The sequence below is a fragment of the Epargyreus clarus genome, unplaced genomic scaffold (genome assembly GCF_041222505.1).
Source record: "Epargyreus clarus isolate Ecla_fem2 unplaced genomic scaffold, WU_Ecla_fem_2.2 ptg000007l, whole genome shotgun sequence".
In the NCBI taxonomy this organism is placed as follows: Eukaryota; Metazoa; Arthropoda; class Insecta; order Lepidoptera; family Hesperiidae; genus Epargyreus; species Epargyreus clarus.
This window is the reverse complement of record NW_027332215.1, coordinates 26,725,222-26,742,593: the sequence shown is the minus strand read 5'-3', so window position 1 is coordinate 26,742,593 and position 17,372 is coordinate 26,725,222. Positions and strand designations below refer to the sequence as shown.

The 17,372-nt window shown below is 36.0% G+C and overlaps 1 protein-coding gene across 1 annotated transcript in view; it reads left to right on the top strand.

Moving 5' to 3' along the window:
- The window catches only part of fry (microtubule binding protein furry), a 156,029-nt gene that overhangs the window by 77,431 nt on the left and 61,226 nt on the right, over window positions 1-17,372 (top strand). The window contains exons 25-26 of the mRNA XM_073075401.1: window positions 11,190-11,312; window positions 13,786-13,919. Of these exons, the coding sequence (XP_072931502.1) occupies window positions 11,190-11,312; window positions 13,786-13,919 (257 nt within the window). The remainder of the gene's footprint in view (window positions 1-11,189; window positions 11,313-13,785; window positions 13,920-17,372) is intronic.

Here is a 17,372-nt window from a genome sequence, read left to right as displayed (position 1 = left end):
GTGGCATGCTTAGGTATTTAAATATGTTACAGGGACGTGAGTTATTAAAACTTTAAAAAAAGTTTCAATAAAAAACAAAAATATTTTGAAAACACCCCATACTTAAATAATTTATGTGACGAGAAATAAATTACGTAAAACCTTTCATATGATAGATCTCTCACAGAGTAGCACCTATGAACAACAGAGTATTCATTTTCATAGTACTTCCCTAACTATCTATTTGGTTCTCGAAGATGTAGATGTGACAATAACATAGGTTTTCAACTTCCTATAAACTTCATAGAAACGCAAGAAAATCCAGCGAGGGCTGCCATTAAATGTACTTGTTTGTACTTTTATAGTAACGTGAATAATTTGGAGATATTTTATTTCTATTCATATTTATATTTGTATTGAATCAGTGTGTAGTCTTACGTCTCAGTCTTATGTAAAGATGAAAAACTAACTTTACATATTACTTGTAAAATTACCCTAAAGCACATATCTACATAGACATGAAACAGTATGTCCGATGTTATCATTGCGTATAATACTTGCCAACGCCATGTCCATGTTTCTTACGTTGTTTACGTTTTAAGAAATACGCGTTTTGCTGGTTTTGGGTTTAACCGTATCACATCTAGCGTGATGTTAATGTCACTCAATCCACGAGTTGATGGGCATCAGCCTCTCCTATCAATTGAATTACCTAGTATAAATTACGTTTTTGCAGTGCAGATATAGGCAGAGGTTAAAATACCCGAACACAATATGAATATATACTTATACCGACGCCGGCGTAATCGCGGCATCTATTATGATGACGCCACGAATGCGACACGATCCCCCACACTTCCGTACTAACTTGGTAACTGGACATTCGTCTATTAGTCATCGACTAGTCCTCCGCCCTCGACTCTATAACTGTTTGGTCCATCATTTACCTTTATGCACTCCCATTGCTCAAGATTGCTTATGTCTTACTTGTAACATAAAGTATTATGTTAAAATCTAACGATCAGCATACCTACGGGAAAACTAATTCAATGACTTTATACCGCGTTGGAAGATATTAAATAGATCGACACGCGCCTCTCGTGCTTCGACGCGGTGCCCACGTTTAAACAGGCACATTATATAAGTGATAAACTGCTTTATATAAGTGAAGTGCGGCCTGAGGGCGGACGACAGTTGATTCCACGGGCAATGTGGCGTACGTATACAGTTTTTAGGATTTTAGAACACGTACCGGTCTAAATTCGCATTTCTACAATCCATATAAGAACCGCCTACTTTATGTATTTTTTCATGTTTGAAGTATTATTTCTGTTTTCATAACAACATTTCATGACAATTTTTGTTTTTTTCGCATACTTTTAATATTTTGAAATCCCGTCGGACACTTGTGACCGTGACAACAATTTTTGCGACTAACATTTTGCAATCGTCTGTATTGTATCACGATTCACGACACAAATGATCGTAGCGTGATACAGTATGAAATATACCCCTTAATGTACTTTATACATGAAAATATATTTAAATGTCAAGTAAGTTTAGTTCACTTAATTTTAGTTTTGTCCTGCCTGCGTCTAGTTGCGATGTTAGTAAGCTTAGTCAGTTTGTCTGTCCCTGTAGTTCCGGGACCAAAATAGGGCTACGGTATCCCCTGCCTGTGGTAAGAGGCGACTAAAAGGGGGCTTCCGGGGTTGCGGACGGCAAGAGTGGGAGCTCGAACCGCCCGGCTAGCAACCCCGGGATGGACGGCGGTATGTGTGGTCGCATACCAGATGGTGTGGTGAGCTTCCTGACCACCTGGTGGTGTGACCTGGGCGGAGCCCGACGGGGCAACGCGCCAAGTGGACTCCGGTTGCGTTCCGTTGGAGATCTCGGAGTCCTCTACGCAGCGCCGAGGACGGCCACCGGGGGGGTTTTAGTGCGGTAAGAATCACACATAACCCCGTGCCGCTCCCACGGCATAGGGTACCTTTTGAAGGTTCCCCCTCGTAAACAAAAAAAAATCTTAGTCAGTTATTTTGTTATGTGACCACCTTAAATAAATTATTTGATCTTTACTAAATTTATAGCATCATTCGAGTAAAACTTTGTTATCAACTCAATCACATTTGGGCCACTGCCGTAATTCTCTGGCTCAATACTGGCAAACGCATCGGCATTCTCCAGAAGTTGCCATTCATAGCGAACGAATATAAATTTTATCATTCTATTTCTATTTTGCACGACAAAACTTAAACCGGACTGGCTAAGCGGAAATATCCCGAACTTAACGGCAGAAGTCGAAAGTTCTACAGGAGTATCTAAGATTCCAAATTCTCAAAGAAAAAATAATAATCATGCAACCGTTTTAATCGAGTAACACCACTAGTAAAAGCCGGTTATGAAACAAAAATAGCTCATAACTACACAAAATAAGTTCACAGGAAAAGGATGATTGCAAATAGTAGTGAACGGATTATTCATGATCAATACTGAGAACTCGGTCAATCGGTGTTAATTACTAAGGACACTCCTTACATATTTTGTTTTATCTCTAGAAAGCAAAAAAAACGGAATGTAAATGTTTTTATACATAAATTCTAATATATTTAGAAGCGCACTGCCCACGCAATGTTTGTAGCGCGGCGCGTTGTCTTGAACGACACCCTATCGGTCCACTAAATACAGAACGGTAGTTCTCGAGTGGTTATGATAGGCGTGGCATTTAGTTAGATGCATTACATGTCACTGGGGTTCCCTGGTCGAAGCAATCACTGGAGTTCCCTGGTCGAAGCAATTTCGCCATCTCACCAGGCCCACTGGAAACTGGCGAAATCGCTTCGATCAGAGACTGTAGCGTCAATGCCTCCATTGACCAGACCGAACCTACCACCAGCGGCCGACTGTATAGAGAGCCAATGCACACCAAGTACTCAACCGACAGACCCAACGCATCTATCGGCAATCGCCCTAGTCGAAACCGAAGTCGAGGCTCGGTCTGGCCACCCGCCAATCAACCCCCCACTATCGCCTGTCACGTTAGACTAAGTGCGAGCAGTTATAAAAGACATGCACGTCAAAAAGGCCCCATAATCTCCGTTTAATTTCCTTTAATTTGATACCCTACTCGATAGGCTTGGTTACCTTTTTTTTTAAATGTGCAAAAATTCGCCATTTTGATTTTTTTTCTATCACCTATCTGAGAACACTCGGGTCATTGAGACAAATATAATGACACCTTAACTGTTAAATTGATTAATTCAATTCTTAAATTGATTATATACAATTCTTATTAAAAGTAAACTATCTACCAATACTTCTTCGGTCGTATAACATGTACTGTATGAATTTAACGTAATCCTTCTCCATGTTAGAAGTCTGATTATTCGGTCACAATCATAAATATTGGTCAAGTGCGAGGACTCACGCAGGAAGGGTTCCGTACGTGATGTAAAAAAAAGTTTAGACCTTTTAACTTAAAATTAGTTGGAAAACCATCGAAACAACAACTATGATGATTGCTTTTACGATCCATCACTAATATAATATTCAGAAATACCTATTGAACGTAGTTCGATAACTTTAAGGTACGAATCGTAGAGTCCTTCGTGTTTCGTTTTCAGAGGCACCTCTGCCACATTATTTTCTGCCTTTTAGTCGAGAACAGAACACTTAACAGGTACCAAGTGCCGTGGGAGGGACAACGGGTTATATAGGAGGACTTCGGGACAACACCTGTTTCTGCCGGACTATTCCACTTTGATCACCTGCGTGATCATTTTCTACTCATTAGTGTACTTTGATCATCTGGCACATGACCACCTAGGTCATAGGACACTTAAAACTCTAATAATTTAGTATAATTTGATCACCTATCTCCTTTTTAGGGCACCATATCCAAAGGTTAAAAACGGAACCATATTACGAATCCTTCACAATCTATACGTCTATTCCGAAGTCTACCTCTTGAACCATGACGCATGATATTTTGACAGAGTATGTATTTCTGTGGCCCATGTATTGGCCAATAATTACTGATAATGATAATAAATGATAGATGGTGTATCTTTTAATCTTTATCTTTTAATATAGGCACTTGAATTTTTCCTAGAAACCACAACAACAAATACTAAAAATAAAATAAAGTTGAAAAATTAGGGGATTTATAAGAATACGTTCCATTGTTATATTGGCTTATTGTCATTGTAGAAATTATACATTTATCTATCTATACTAATATTATAAAGAGAAAAACTTTGTTTGTTTATTTCATTGTAATGAAAATGCTCAAAAACTGGACCGATTTTAAAAATTCTTTCACCATTCAAAAGCTACATTATCCACGAGTAACATAGGCTATATTTTATATGAAATATATTTGATAAGTAGATTTTGAGGCGGTACAAAGTTTGCCGGGTCAGCTATTTGTTAATAAAATTAAATCCTTGATAAAAAAATATCTTTATATTTTACACATTTACCAATTAAATGTAAGTTATTATATCGTATAGAACTCTAAACATCTCATAAAATCAGGTAATTATTAATATTTGAACTACAATTACGATGTATAAATACAAAAAACGAATATTAATAACGTGAACCACTATCGAAAGGTTTCACTGTAACGAGGATAAGCCGCTGTGTAAAGCTCGCACGGGATACGTGCTATTTTGAAGGTCGCTGCTCTGCGCCCATCGCATTCACAACTTTCAATGTTTACACGCTTTACTTTTTTTAGGAATAAAATATGTTTAATATATATTACACTTAATAATAATAATCCCCCTTAAAGTACAAAATCTGTCATCATCTATTAAGCCACTTACAAGATTAGCTAAAACCAAAATAAGACATTTTAATGACATGACAGTATCGCTATAAGCCATTTTGTTTTTTATGATTAGATATTAGACTTTTTATTGCACTAAATCTTTAGTAAAATATTTTTAGCAAGCAGTAAAACAATGAAATATTTATAGTCTTCCAACAAAGTTTAATCATCAAGTAGGTACTGCGTACTGCATATAACGAACATCCTGATCCTGCGTTCCGTAGCGCTTGCAAACTGCGCCTCATGACGCACGACTCCCCGCCGCACCAAATTACCGAGATGAGTGCGATTCATTAGTATGTACACAACAACTCACAACCACAGTCCTGATGAACCAAAACAAATGTAAGAAAATTAATAAATGACGATTCTTTAAATAGGGCTCGCTGAATACAGTTGCGTTATTGCAATTGATATGGATTTTGCTACGGAAAATGATACTGGAATAACGGTAGCGGGGTCCACTTCTACCGGGATATTTTAATCATATTGTCCTTCTGTTAAATAAGGAGTAAAATGTTACGAGAACAGGAGGTTCTCGACCGTTGCCTTTGTGTTACGCGAAACGTATTTGACCTAATTATCACACTTACAGATATTAGGTCAGTATTGTATTATCATCCCTTTTTATATTCCAATTGCTGTTCAATAATAACAACTGGGTTAGGTGACATATTGTGCACTCACAAGCGTTAATGCTCATAATTTATCCAATATACCACCAATGAGAGCAATTTGACAAAGACTGCCTACTAAAAATTGACATATTCCGATCTTTGATAGCAAAAAATAAATAGATTAACTTTTAATACCGAGTGTATGTGTGCATGTTATATCACCAAACTCCAGAACGTGCTCGAAGTTAAGTAAAGATCCAGTTAGGTCATTTAAACCTCATTTTTCCTGTCTTTTGTACTTTTCACATGACTCAAAAATTTGTTCAGATAGGAGATTATGTAGTGTGTATATAATAAGTAAGCTTTTTATTAAAAACGGTTTCGAATTAAGTATGTACCTTATAAAAATACTTATTTTAAACCATTTAAGAGTTTAACTAACATGACATTAAGATAAATAAAAGCAATTAAATTAAGCTCTAGCACGAAGAAATGCCCTAGAGATAAGGTGGATCTGCGATAAGTTGTACTCACAAAGGCAACCGTCAGAAATCGTTTTTTTAATGCTCTCTGCAATTCAGTAAAAGTACAACAAGATGCTTTTATTTTTGAGCGAAAAGCAATTTACCTAAGAGAATGAGATAGGGTTCACTTAAATAAGAATAGTGTCGACGCAATTATAGCATTGTAATTTTATTGAAGAAATGAGTTGTGGATCCACTAGCGGGCAATGTTGACCACGCTGTCGTCGTGAGCAGTACCGTATCCTTATCAATACTTCTTGTGACTTTACATACGGAAAAAATATAGTACCTTATCACTTTAAAATTGCAACCACGCACGTGCGTTCTCGGGTGCATGTCGGGTTACGAACGTATGCGCTGGTAATAAGCCGTAGAAGGCATTTAAAGTAAGATAATTTTGAGACATTGTATCAGATTTATCAGCGTGTATATCTATATTGATGTCCCCTATGATCATTATGTTGCGATACGAAGAAGATAAAGACACGAGAATTTTATCAAGTGATGTTAGAAAAGGCTCAATATTCCTATATGATGGAGATCTATAAATTGAAATAATAACAATATCTTTCAATTTTAGTATCAAGCAATTGCAGTTCTGACATTAAAAAGCAATTGCAGTCTGTTCTTCAATCTCATATTTAATGTCCTGTTTAATATATAATACAATGCCATCATTTTGGTTGTGATTTATTTTAGAGGCATAATAATTATAGCCTTGTACAATTGGAATGGCTTGCACACAGGAAAGCCAGCACTCCGTGAGAATGATTATATCACAACTTATTTTAAGCCTAGTCTTCAAAATCTATTATATTACGATTTATACTACGAATGATCTGTGTTATTATTAGTAATCGTTTCTCAAATTGCGAAATTAATCTATGGCATTCCTCGATATCACAACATGCCGACTTGGAGACAGATACGTTGTCTAGATCTTTAATTACTCTATTTATCTTATCAAAGAGGAAGCTTTAAAATGTAAATTAGTCGAATATTATACACGATATTATCAGGTAGACATATAAATGTGGTAATAAATAATGTTCTTGTAAAATATAAGTTTAATGTAAAATAAAATGTAAATGGTTGACAACAATGTATGTTATTTTTGTAAATAAATGGTGATTTTTTGTATAAAGTGTGCATTTTCTTATTTGTATAGATGTATAGTGTATAAGTATAAATAGTTAGCAAAAGAAATATTTTTTTGACAGTGTGATTTGAATGACACAACGAGCAAACACAAATTATAATTAAAACTAGGTCTAGTCATTCTTTCTTTCTCAAATTCTCAAGTTTATCTTCGTTACATATTTTTATTTGCGGCGTATGAGAATACTTGGCATTGTTTATCTTGCGTAGATAGACAATGCCATGTGAGGTCCAGCAGAAGGCATATCCGTAGTTTTTCTGGTAATTTCTTGCGGAAAGAATATTCTTTGCGTTTTGTAAGTAAGGGTTTCCGATATAAAGATCGGTTTCTGCGGGCATTGCAGTTTCAAGTGTGACGTATTGAACTTCTCACCCTTCTCTTTGTTTTTATTAAAATATTTGACTGCACTTATAATTTTTTCTTTTTGTATCGTCGTGGTAAATTCAGCTGTAATTGGGTTTGCAGAATCTTTAGATTTTAATCTATATATGTCCTTTATATCTTGTGTCTTTATGTCAATATTTAATGTATTTCCTATTTTTTGTACAAAGTCGCAAAGATTTTCCTTTGACTCCCCGTTAGTTTTTGGAATATTACGAATTTCTATGCTAGCACGTGACTTTCGTTCTAGGTTCTCAATTTTTTCTTCCAACATTTGTATTTTCATTTTGTCTTCTTTTTTCTCGTGTTCAAGAGTTGATATTCTTGATAAGATTTCGTCATGTTTATTAGACATCAGTTCTATACTAGTTTTTAACTCCTTAAATCTCTCGTCTTGTTCTTTCGAGAACTGAGCAAACATTTCTCGTATATAGCATGTCACGTTTATTTCTTCGGTCTCTTGTTTCCTCTTTTTTCCTCTTTTTGTATTCAAGGACGGAAGGTCCGGTGCGGAAACGCAATGTTGCAATGTCAGTTCTGGTTGTAAATGAGCGCTCGCGCTTGAGATGTGTGTGTCACTGCCGTGCGTAGACAAGGATACCGTCTGTAGCGGTGAAGCGGGGGGCGTACGTTTAAGAGGCATGTTTACTCTAAGGTCTCAGAAAACCAAATAACAAATTACCAGGAGATAATAACCACACAGATACTGAGGGGTCAGCTTAACTGGACAGCGATCGACGAATTCATACAACTTTAGTTTCCGTCCACTTAAGGAAGATCTCTGTAGTGAATTCACTCGATGACACTTAGGCAGGCGATATGAATATGTAATTGTCTCTTGTCTTTACTTATATCCCTCTAGTATGCACTTGTCTCGCTCTTTCTTCGTTCAACGTTCGTAGAAAAAACTGCACTTAATTCTTTGATTTTATGCACTCCTATTTTTTGGCGTTGATTATTTTTCTTTAAAACCGCAATTATAATTAATTTGACAATAAATTACACGTCTACACTAGTCCAATGTCCGGGGGGAGGGAATGAATTGTATGAATATGTATATTACTATCAGTCGATTCATCAGGCATATCTTTGTTCTGTACACTTCAATAATTATTGAACGCTTGAGATAGATTATTCATCCGAAAATAGCCAGTTCCTTCCATATACTATACGACACAATTTACTGAAACAGAAAGATAGTGGTTGTACAGATATTGAGGAGCATATTAAGAACAATACCCTATGTTACACTATGTAAAATAAATGTTTTTAAACACTATATCTTATATTTTCGGCAGAGGAATTATGTTTGTACTGCTTAAAATGTATGAAAGAAAATAAATTGTTACTGACAAAAAGATATATAGAAAGATCCAAGTAACAAATAAACAATGCTATTATTATTTACGATAAAGTACTAGTTCACAATAAATCAGGCATTGGTGTCCCTATTTAAATTAAAAGTAAAAGGTTCATTAAAAGTATAGGTTTCATTTTCTGAACGCATCAACAACTTGGTGTATTGGAATTAGTGGTGTAAGTGTTTGTTCCAGTTTCTTGTCAACCGGAAATTATGTAGCTAATCTACATAATTTCCGCTAGAGATGCATGACTGACATTATTGTCTCCGAATACAAAAAATATCGATGCTCACTTGTAGCGCATAAAAGAAGAACCGAACTCGATTATGTTATTAATTTACTACTTACTTCATCAACTCTACCTTTTTTCATAGTTACAGAATACAAGAAATGGAATTTAAAAAAATCGGGCCCTTGAATGCGCAGATTCTGAAAACTATTTGCGGCGTGTTTGTTCTCTTCGATTACATTTCCCGAGCGATGGGAATATAACAACTGTTGTCTTCGCTGACATAAAATTGAAAACGTTTGTTTTTAATTAAAACTATCACTTTACATAAACACAATAAATATGAAATATTTTTATATACACCGTTAAGAGTATTAGAAAATTTAAACACAATTTAAGTGTGTATACGAGTACACTTGGATTGTAGGTGTTAATACAGTTTTTGTCAAAGTGTATTTCTGCGAGAACAGTTATGCAAGTGAGGCAATAGGAACTACATTTGTATAAGTTATAATACAGTAAACTATTTAATAACAATTAATTTACCTCCGTAAATACAAAAGATTTATCTCACGTTTTCATCTAGTTCAGTGCCGAAGTTTGAAATTAAAATTCGAAGATAGAAGATATTGTTCTACAATTAATGCATCTCACATTTACTCTACTATGTAAAAATATATGTATTACAAGCGCTTCGTTATGCGTATTTTAACTAATAAGACTATTTTTTAACCGACCTCAAAAAGGAGGTGGTTATCAATTCGGCCGGTATCATTTTTTTTTATGTATGTACACGAATTACTTCGCCGTTAGTGAACCGATTTTAATAATTCCTTTTTTATTGTGTAGAGACAAGCTGGAAGTTGGTCCCATTTAAATATGGTTAGGATCCATCGATTGGTTCTGGAGAAAATGAGGGGAACTCCTCCACCCATGTAAATATAACAGCCATAACTTCGCCGTTTATGAACCTATTTTAATGCCTTTAATTTCGTGTGTGGACTATTGCTACAAGTTGGTCCCATTTAAATATGATGAAGATCAGAGTAGGTTCTGGAGACAAAATATGTAACTCCTCAACCGATGGGTATAATTGAGTTTTGTTTGAAGATATTTGGTGTAGGTTCTAATGAAATTGCAAAGCCAGTTCATCATTGACTATTTAAGGGTCTGATGATGTGGCTCGGAGACAAAATATGTAACTCCTCAACCGATGGGAATAATTGAGTTGTGTTTGAAGATATTTCGTGTAGGTTTTAATAAAATTGCAAAGCCAGTTCATCATTGACTATTTAGTTAGGTTAGGTTGGAACATATTAGACAATATAAAACTAAGCGAGCAGGGCGCGGCAGCGCCCTGCGAGCTAGCGGTTTCAATCAATGTAAATATTTTACTTTGTAGTGACATAGAAGTCGGTTGTATTTTTTTGTTAAAATTTTTTTTAGAAATATTGAATAAGATTTTTTTATTTATATGCAGGACGGAAGAGATTTACCTTTTCATTTATGAAAAGTCTGGAAGAGAAGTCTGGACTTTGACGAGCGATCTTGTCGTCAAAGTGTATAAATGGGGTTAAAAGACGCCTTGAATACTGAGCATTGCAGTTGCAAGCTTTTTTATATTCGTTTAACAGAAGTCGACATCTTAGGACTCATCTAACTTGAAAGAGATGCAAGTTTTCCCACACTTTTTATATTCTCCAAAGATAAACGGCAATATGTACCTATATTAAGAACCTGTCTAAGAGTGAACTGCCAAACACACAGCGAGCACTTGTTAAATTTAATTATTTGAATGCGTTACTAATGAGAAATTTGATACTCAATCGCCCGCCTGCATTACTTCTCTTCACCCCAGTACCTAAACTGGGCTTATTGATTGTGTAGGCTTGTAGTTATAGGATAATGTGTACTAGTTATACTGTTATCTGTTTTTGATAATCCTTCAAACAATTCATTTAATCATAAGATCTTAATGTTGATTCACATTATAGTGTTATTTATAGGTGTTGACAGAGTTCTGTGTATTCGAAATTTTCAACGACATTGAAGCCATAAATATAGCCGAAGTTCCTATAATCCTGAATTGATTTCTATTGTTGCAGGTTCGGAGAAGGGTCGCGGCACGCTTGACGTGCTGCTCTGCACCACTTACTGCCGCTCGCAGCTCTACCTCTCGCGGCAGCTCTCGCAACTGCACTCTGAGCTTACCATGCCCATGTTCTCAGGTCGGTACGCATTGGTCGCCCTACTACGCCGCTAAAATTATTATGATTAACATAATTATTATGATAATTTATAATACGTAAGTTTGCTTCGTACAAAAATTATTTAAACTTCAGAAGGAAACACTGACTTCAGAGCTAGGTGGTAGGTACTAAGGATTCGTGTAGGGGCGTACAGTCTGTGTTCACAATTTTTCATCTAAATGCGCGTGGATATTCAAGTTTTTCCTCTGACTTTTTCCCATCATTCCATCATAACCTAATCCCTTAACGGTGTAAACAGACTTGTATGTAACCACGTAAGTTATTATTTGTTTAGAACACTTGTCCCTGTAGTACCGGGACCGAAATAGGGCTACGGTATCCCCTGCCTGTCGTAAGATGTCACTAAAAGGGGGCTCGAACTGCCCGACCAGCGACCCCCGGATGGACGGCAGTACTTGTGGTCACATACCATCGTGCACACCAGACGGTGTAGCGAGCGTCATGCTCACCTGGGCGGAACCCGATGGTGCAACGCGATAAGAGGACTCCGTTCCTTTGGAGATCTCGGAGTCCTCTACGCAGAGGACGGCCCACGAGGGGTTTTTTCTTGCGGTATGATTCACACATAACCCTGTGCCACACCTGTTTCCCACGGCACCGGGTACCTTTTGAAGGTTCCCCTCGTTAACAAATAAAAAAGAACATTTGAATCTATGATAGTATAATAAGTGCAAAAAACATTTTCGCAGTGTACGCTTGTTTTTCACTATTAGCAATAATTTAATTTTTATTTGGAAGAAAACATTTTCTGGTCGTAAATTAATTTAACAGATGCGCTGCTACCCATGAGGACTAAGCTGGAATGCCTCAGAAAAGTTGCTCTCCCTTACAATACCCTTCAAACTAGAACACGGCAGCGCTTAACACTGTTGTTAAAAGGCAAAAATAGGTGTGGTGGTGGTCGTGCCGGAGTCAAACCACTGAGAGTTCTAACATCTTTAAATGATAATTATAATAAAGCTTTATTTATACATTAAAACTGACTTAGATACTCGTACATATGAAGTAATAACCTTAATATTCCGTACGCATCTGTGATCAACTTCAGGTAGATCATAGCGAAAACATCGTGAGTCTTACGGGTAGAACACTTGTTAGACGGGATTGTTTACAGATGTCCATGTGACTACTTACAGTACTTACCTACCATTGGGCAAGTTCGTATAATTTTTTAATCATATAACATATCTTGTTAGTGTTAATATGCGCAAGCTGTATACAAGGTTAGATAAAGTCCGAGTAATGGGTCTGGGCTACCGTAGCGACAAAGGACCGTCAATGTGCTTTGTGAAACTTGATAATATTCGTAGCACCTCAATTCAAATTCAGAAACCTAGCCAAAACCTGCTTTTCGAAAACTGATAAATGGAGCACCCCACATTCCCCCCACGTACCACGTACCACGTACACCCCACATTAATCCTTATTTATGATTTTATCATAAAAGCGTGTTTTTTAGTTTTTTGAACTATTTTTTTTTTTTTTTTTTGCCGTTTGTCGGATACCAGTTTGTAACTGCTGTACTCCATTTTCCTTGCTTGCCTATTATCACATTGTCACATGTCACATGATATTTAACTATATATCTACTTAAATATATTAATTTCCATGTTCTTGTACTAGGTTTTTATGTTTTCAAATGATTTTTAAGTAGTGAAAATTTATAACAACTCGTGTAATTTATTCTGTTGAAGTGGTTAACACTCATGTCGTAGCTTCGTAGCACGTAGCTTTCGTATGCTATCGGCAAGCATGTGCTACGAAAATAGCTGAACGATTAATAAATAAACTTGATATGAAGTATTAATGTTGTTATTATTAATGTAGGCATTAATGTTGTTATTGTACGTATACCGCATCAATATTTTGATGTGCGTTTCGATATTAATTATTTCTTGCTGTTGTAACGACTTTAATGGGGTCTTGGATTTTTGTATTAAAATTCAGGTTACACTGGCAGACTACACTAATAACAATATATCGATATTAAGTTATGTAAAATTGTTAAAAAAACTCAAATATAAAGTTGGTAAATAAATAGCACATAAATAATACATAGCAACATGTAAATAAGATTTCATAAAAATAGTAAATATATTATAAAGAAATGGCTTGCCTTCGTACATATAGTCCGCGTAAAACTGCTAGACCGCTTTGAGTATAGAAACGAATCGCGTCAGCATAGCAAATTGTATGACTCACCTGCACGCAACAACGTCAGAGCGGACTAGCAGGCGGGCGCGGACTATACCAAACTTATTTGTGTTTTTCCTCTGCATAATACATTATTCAATATTAACACAATCAAAATTCATGGTCATGTGTGGGATTATAATTATTAAAGTTTCAGAAACGTAATATTAGCTTCATTTTAAAAAGACATTACAATAATAAGTAGGTAATAAAAAATAAATATTTGTATGTGATACAGAGATAACAGCGCGGTTCCAAACAGCGCGCACTGAGGTGCGGCAGCTGCTGCTGCAGTACCTGCTGCCGTGGCTCGTCAACATCGAGCTGGTGGACCCCAACGTGCCACCCGCCAACCCGCTCTCCTACATACAAGTCAGTATTAATAAACGGTACCATTTGTTTATGCGAAAACCATTTTGCGTTTTTCAAATTACAAACATATTATGTAAATATTATTACGTCTGTACTCGTATATTTATAAACTAAGGTCCTAGTTTATAAATATACGAGGTAAAACGTAAGGAAGTAGTACGTTAATGAAGAAAGTGTATTATGGATTATAATTAAATAATTTAACGGTATACTTATTCCATTTTTGAGCTTAAAAATGTATATCTTTTTTTTTAATAAAGACTTTCTTATTTCTATTTCAGTATTAGGGTTCCGTATGCGAAGGGTGAAAACGGAACCCTATTTCTAAGACTACGCTGTCTATCCGTCTTTCTTTGTTTCACTTTGATAAAAACTAAAACTGCATCATTACTTTTTTAAAATATCTTTTTCCTTAGCCGTGAATCGAATGAGTTCATTTTGAAAAAAATACACACTCTATATGATTCCACTATCTGATAGTGTTGCATATAAGGATTGACTACTTGGCACTTTTTGGGAAACTGTTTTAATGAATTCATATACATATTATATATGGCCTTTCATTCATCATTTTTTCGAAAAAAGGACTATTTATTAATAAAAAACGAACTTTCTTTACGGTGAACGGAACGCCGCGTTAATTCAGGCGGTCAAGTGTCATTTCGTGGCGGAACATCAATACACGGGAAACAAACAACGCTCATAAGAAAATTGGTAGTTATTTAGCTTTTATAACTAAAATTGAAATAAATGACAAGTTATAAGACGTGTGCAGTGACGATGTGTACGATCGCTATTTATTCAAACAATTTTGCTTATACACGTTCCTAAACCGAAATCTCATAAACGTTAAAAGAACTTGCAGAGAGAGGATTCAAACATATAGAAGAAGTATTAATGAGAAAAAGGAATAAGGAGTGATTCCTCTACACTTAATCATCAAACCCGGATGTAATCAGAACAAAATAGCAAGAAAGTATTCATATTTTTAATATATTATAAAGACAATTATTAGTTACAATAGCTTTAATTAAGAATAGAATAAATGAATTATAAGACGTCTACGAGAATTCTCTATTTTAAGGCCTCATTCTGTAATTAATAAGAAACAGTTAAACTATTACGATGACTGAGTTATTATTACTTGTGCACGGATTAACTTACAGAACTGTATAATTAAAAATCCATGATTTCCTAATATTAATCTTTTATTTACCGACTTCTTTGTTTGTTAGGTATATATGGGTCTTGTCCCTGTAGTTCCGGGACCAGAATAGGGCTACGGTATCCCCTGTCTGTTGTAAGAGGCGACTAAAAGGGGCTTTCGGGGTTGCGGGCGGCAAGAGTGGGAGCTCGAACTGCCCGGCCAGCAACCCCGGGAAGGACGGCGGTATGTGTGGTCGCATTCCGTCGTATACACCAGACGGTGTGGTGATACAAACTCACCTGGGCGGAGCCGACGGGGCAGTGCGATGAGAGGACTCCGGTCGCGTTCCTTTTTAGATCCCGGAGTCCTCTACGCAGCGCCGAGGTAGGCTACCGGGGCGGTTTTAGTGCGGAAAAATTTCCACATAACCCCGTGTCGCTCCCACGGCACCGGGTACCTTTTGAAGGTTTCCCCCTCGGGGGAAAAAAAATAAAAAAAGAAAGTTTATATGGGTCTATTATTGAGTACACACCGTAGTACTTTTGTATATATTTATCATTATATGTTACATTTACAATAATTACTACAGATAACCTCAAAGCATTTTGAAGCTGTTATTTTCTTGTATATTGAAGCTCTTGCTACACTAAATTTATGTGCTCCTTGAGTGTGTGCTTTCTTCATTTCTAAAATTATTTTCTGTAACTACTGGATATATATTTTTATAACTGTCATTTTCAGAATTAAATCTGTAGTGCAATAACAGCAACTGTATGGTCATTTTCCTTCCTTAATCTTGTTGGGTAGGTTACTCAATTAAAGAACTACTATTTCCCATTTCCTTTACTTTATGTACTTCAGAGTGCTGATCACCTTTGAAACTTTTGGTTCCTCACTTTCTATTACTCCACAATAAAAATGCTACTGCATGTTTGCTGCATCCTTGACAGGACAGTCGTCACATTTATTAATACTTTCCTTTTCATATACAGTCATGGACACTGAGCATTACTTTTGATGTACCTTGTATTTAGGACAACTTTTACTTTGCATGAAACACAAACTTGCCTGCCTCTTAAACTGCACATACCCTATAGCGTCATCACTATACGACTGTCGCGAAGATCTGAAAATATAAATATAACCAATAAATAACCTTAAAGCAATTCACATAAGAATATAAGTATAGTTTTAAAAAAGCTTTATAATCACTTAAAGACAACCTTTCTTCTATCGGAAGTCGGATAAGAAATGTCCGAAATTATTAAATGTAAATATAAATAATATTTTACTTGTTTATTTGTGATTTCCATAGGTTATTTCACGGAAGTTTTTGTATTCATTTTTATTTATTGCATTGTATATCTTCTTTAAGCAGATTCACATTCATTTCGGTTCACAACATAAATTCAACCAACTCTAACAGCAAACGATATAATTATTATTTGCCTTGTTTATTATTCGTGTGATGACGTCACATGACATTTTAAGCCGCACCGTCGCCGTTTTGGAATTTGCAACCCACAGATGAATAAATCGAAAATTTCTTTTTTGAAATAAAAATACTTAGAGTATATTAAAAATTAAACTATATATTGCATAATTTATGTTACTAGTTGTATAGTAGCAGTAGTTTTAATTCACTTATAAGCTATCATATCAAACATATTTCATATTTTATTGTTATAACTGTCAAGTATATGATACAGTTTTAGTTTTTATCAAAATCGGCCGCGTAATTCCCTTCAGCATTTTTCGCTAATCCTTATAGTTACTGATTGGGCCCTGAAGGCCTTTTTGAAAATTACACCCTGTATAACGTTAGGCGCTACAAGAACAAACACTAAGGATAAAAAGTTGAATATAAAAGAGGTCCACATACAAGAAATCAACGCCCGGAAGTTACTACTAACGCCATCTATTATTATTATTATTATTATTTTTATAATATAGGAGTAGCAGACGAGCATGCAGTCCTGATGGTAAGTGGCTACTGCCGCCCATGGACATCTGTAATCAACCCCAGATAGGATTAGATATTCATACCTGAGGTCGGCCACAGATGCGCCGCTTCCCCTGAGGACTAAGTTGGAACACCTCGGAAAAGTCTATCTCCCTTACCACGCCCTTCAAACCGGAACACAGCAGCGCCTAACACTGCTGTTATTAGGTAGAAATAGGTGTGGCGGTGGTGCGGCCGGAGTCGAACCACAAAGGGTTCTACCACCTTCATTTCACATATGATAAGTTTTCACATTTTCACATATAATAAGTTGTCAGCGCACACGGTATGCATCACACGTCGA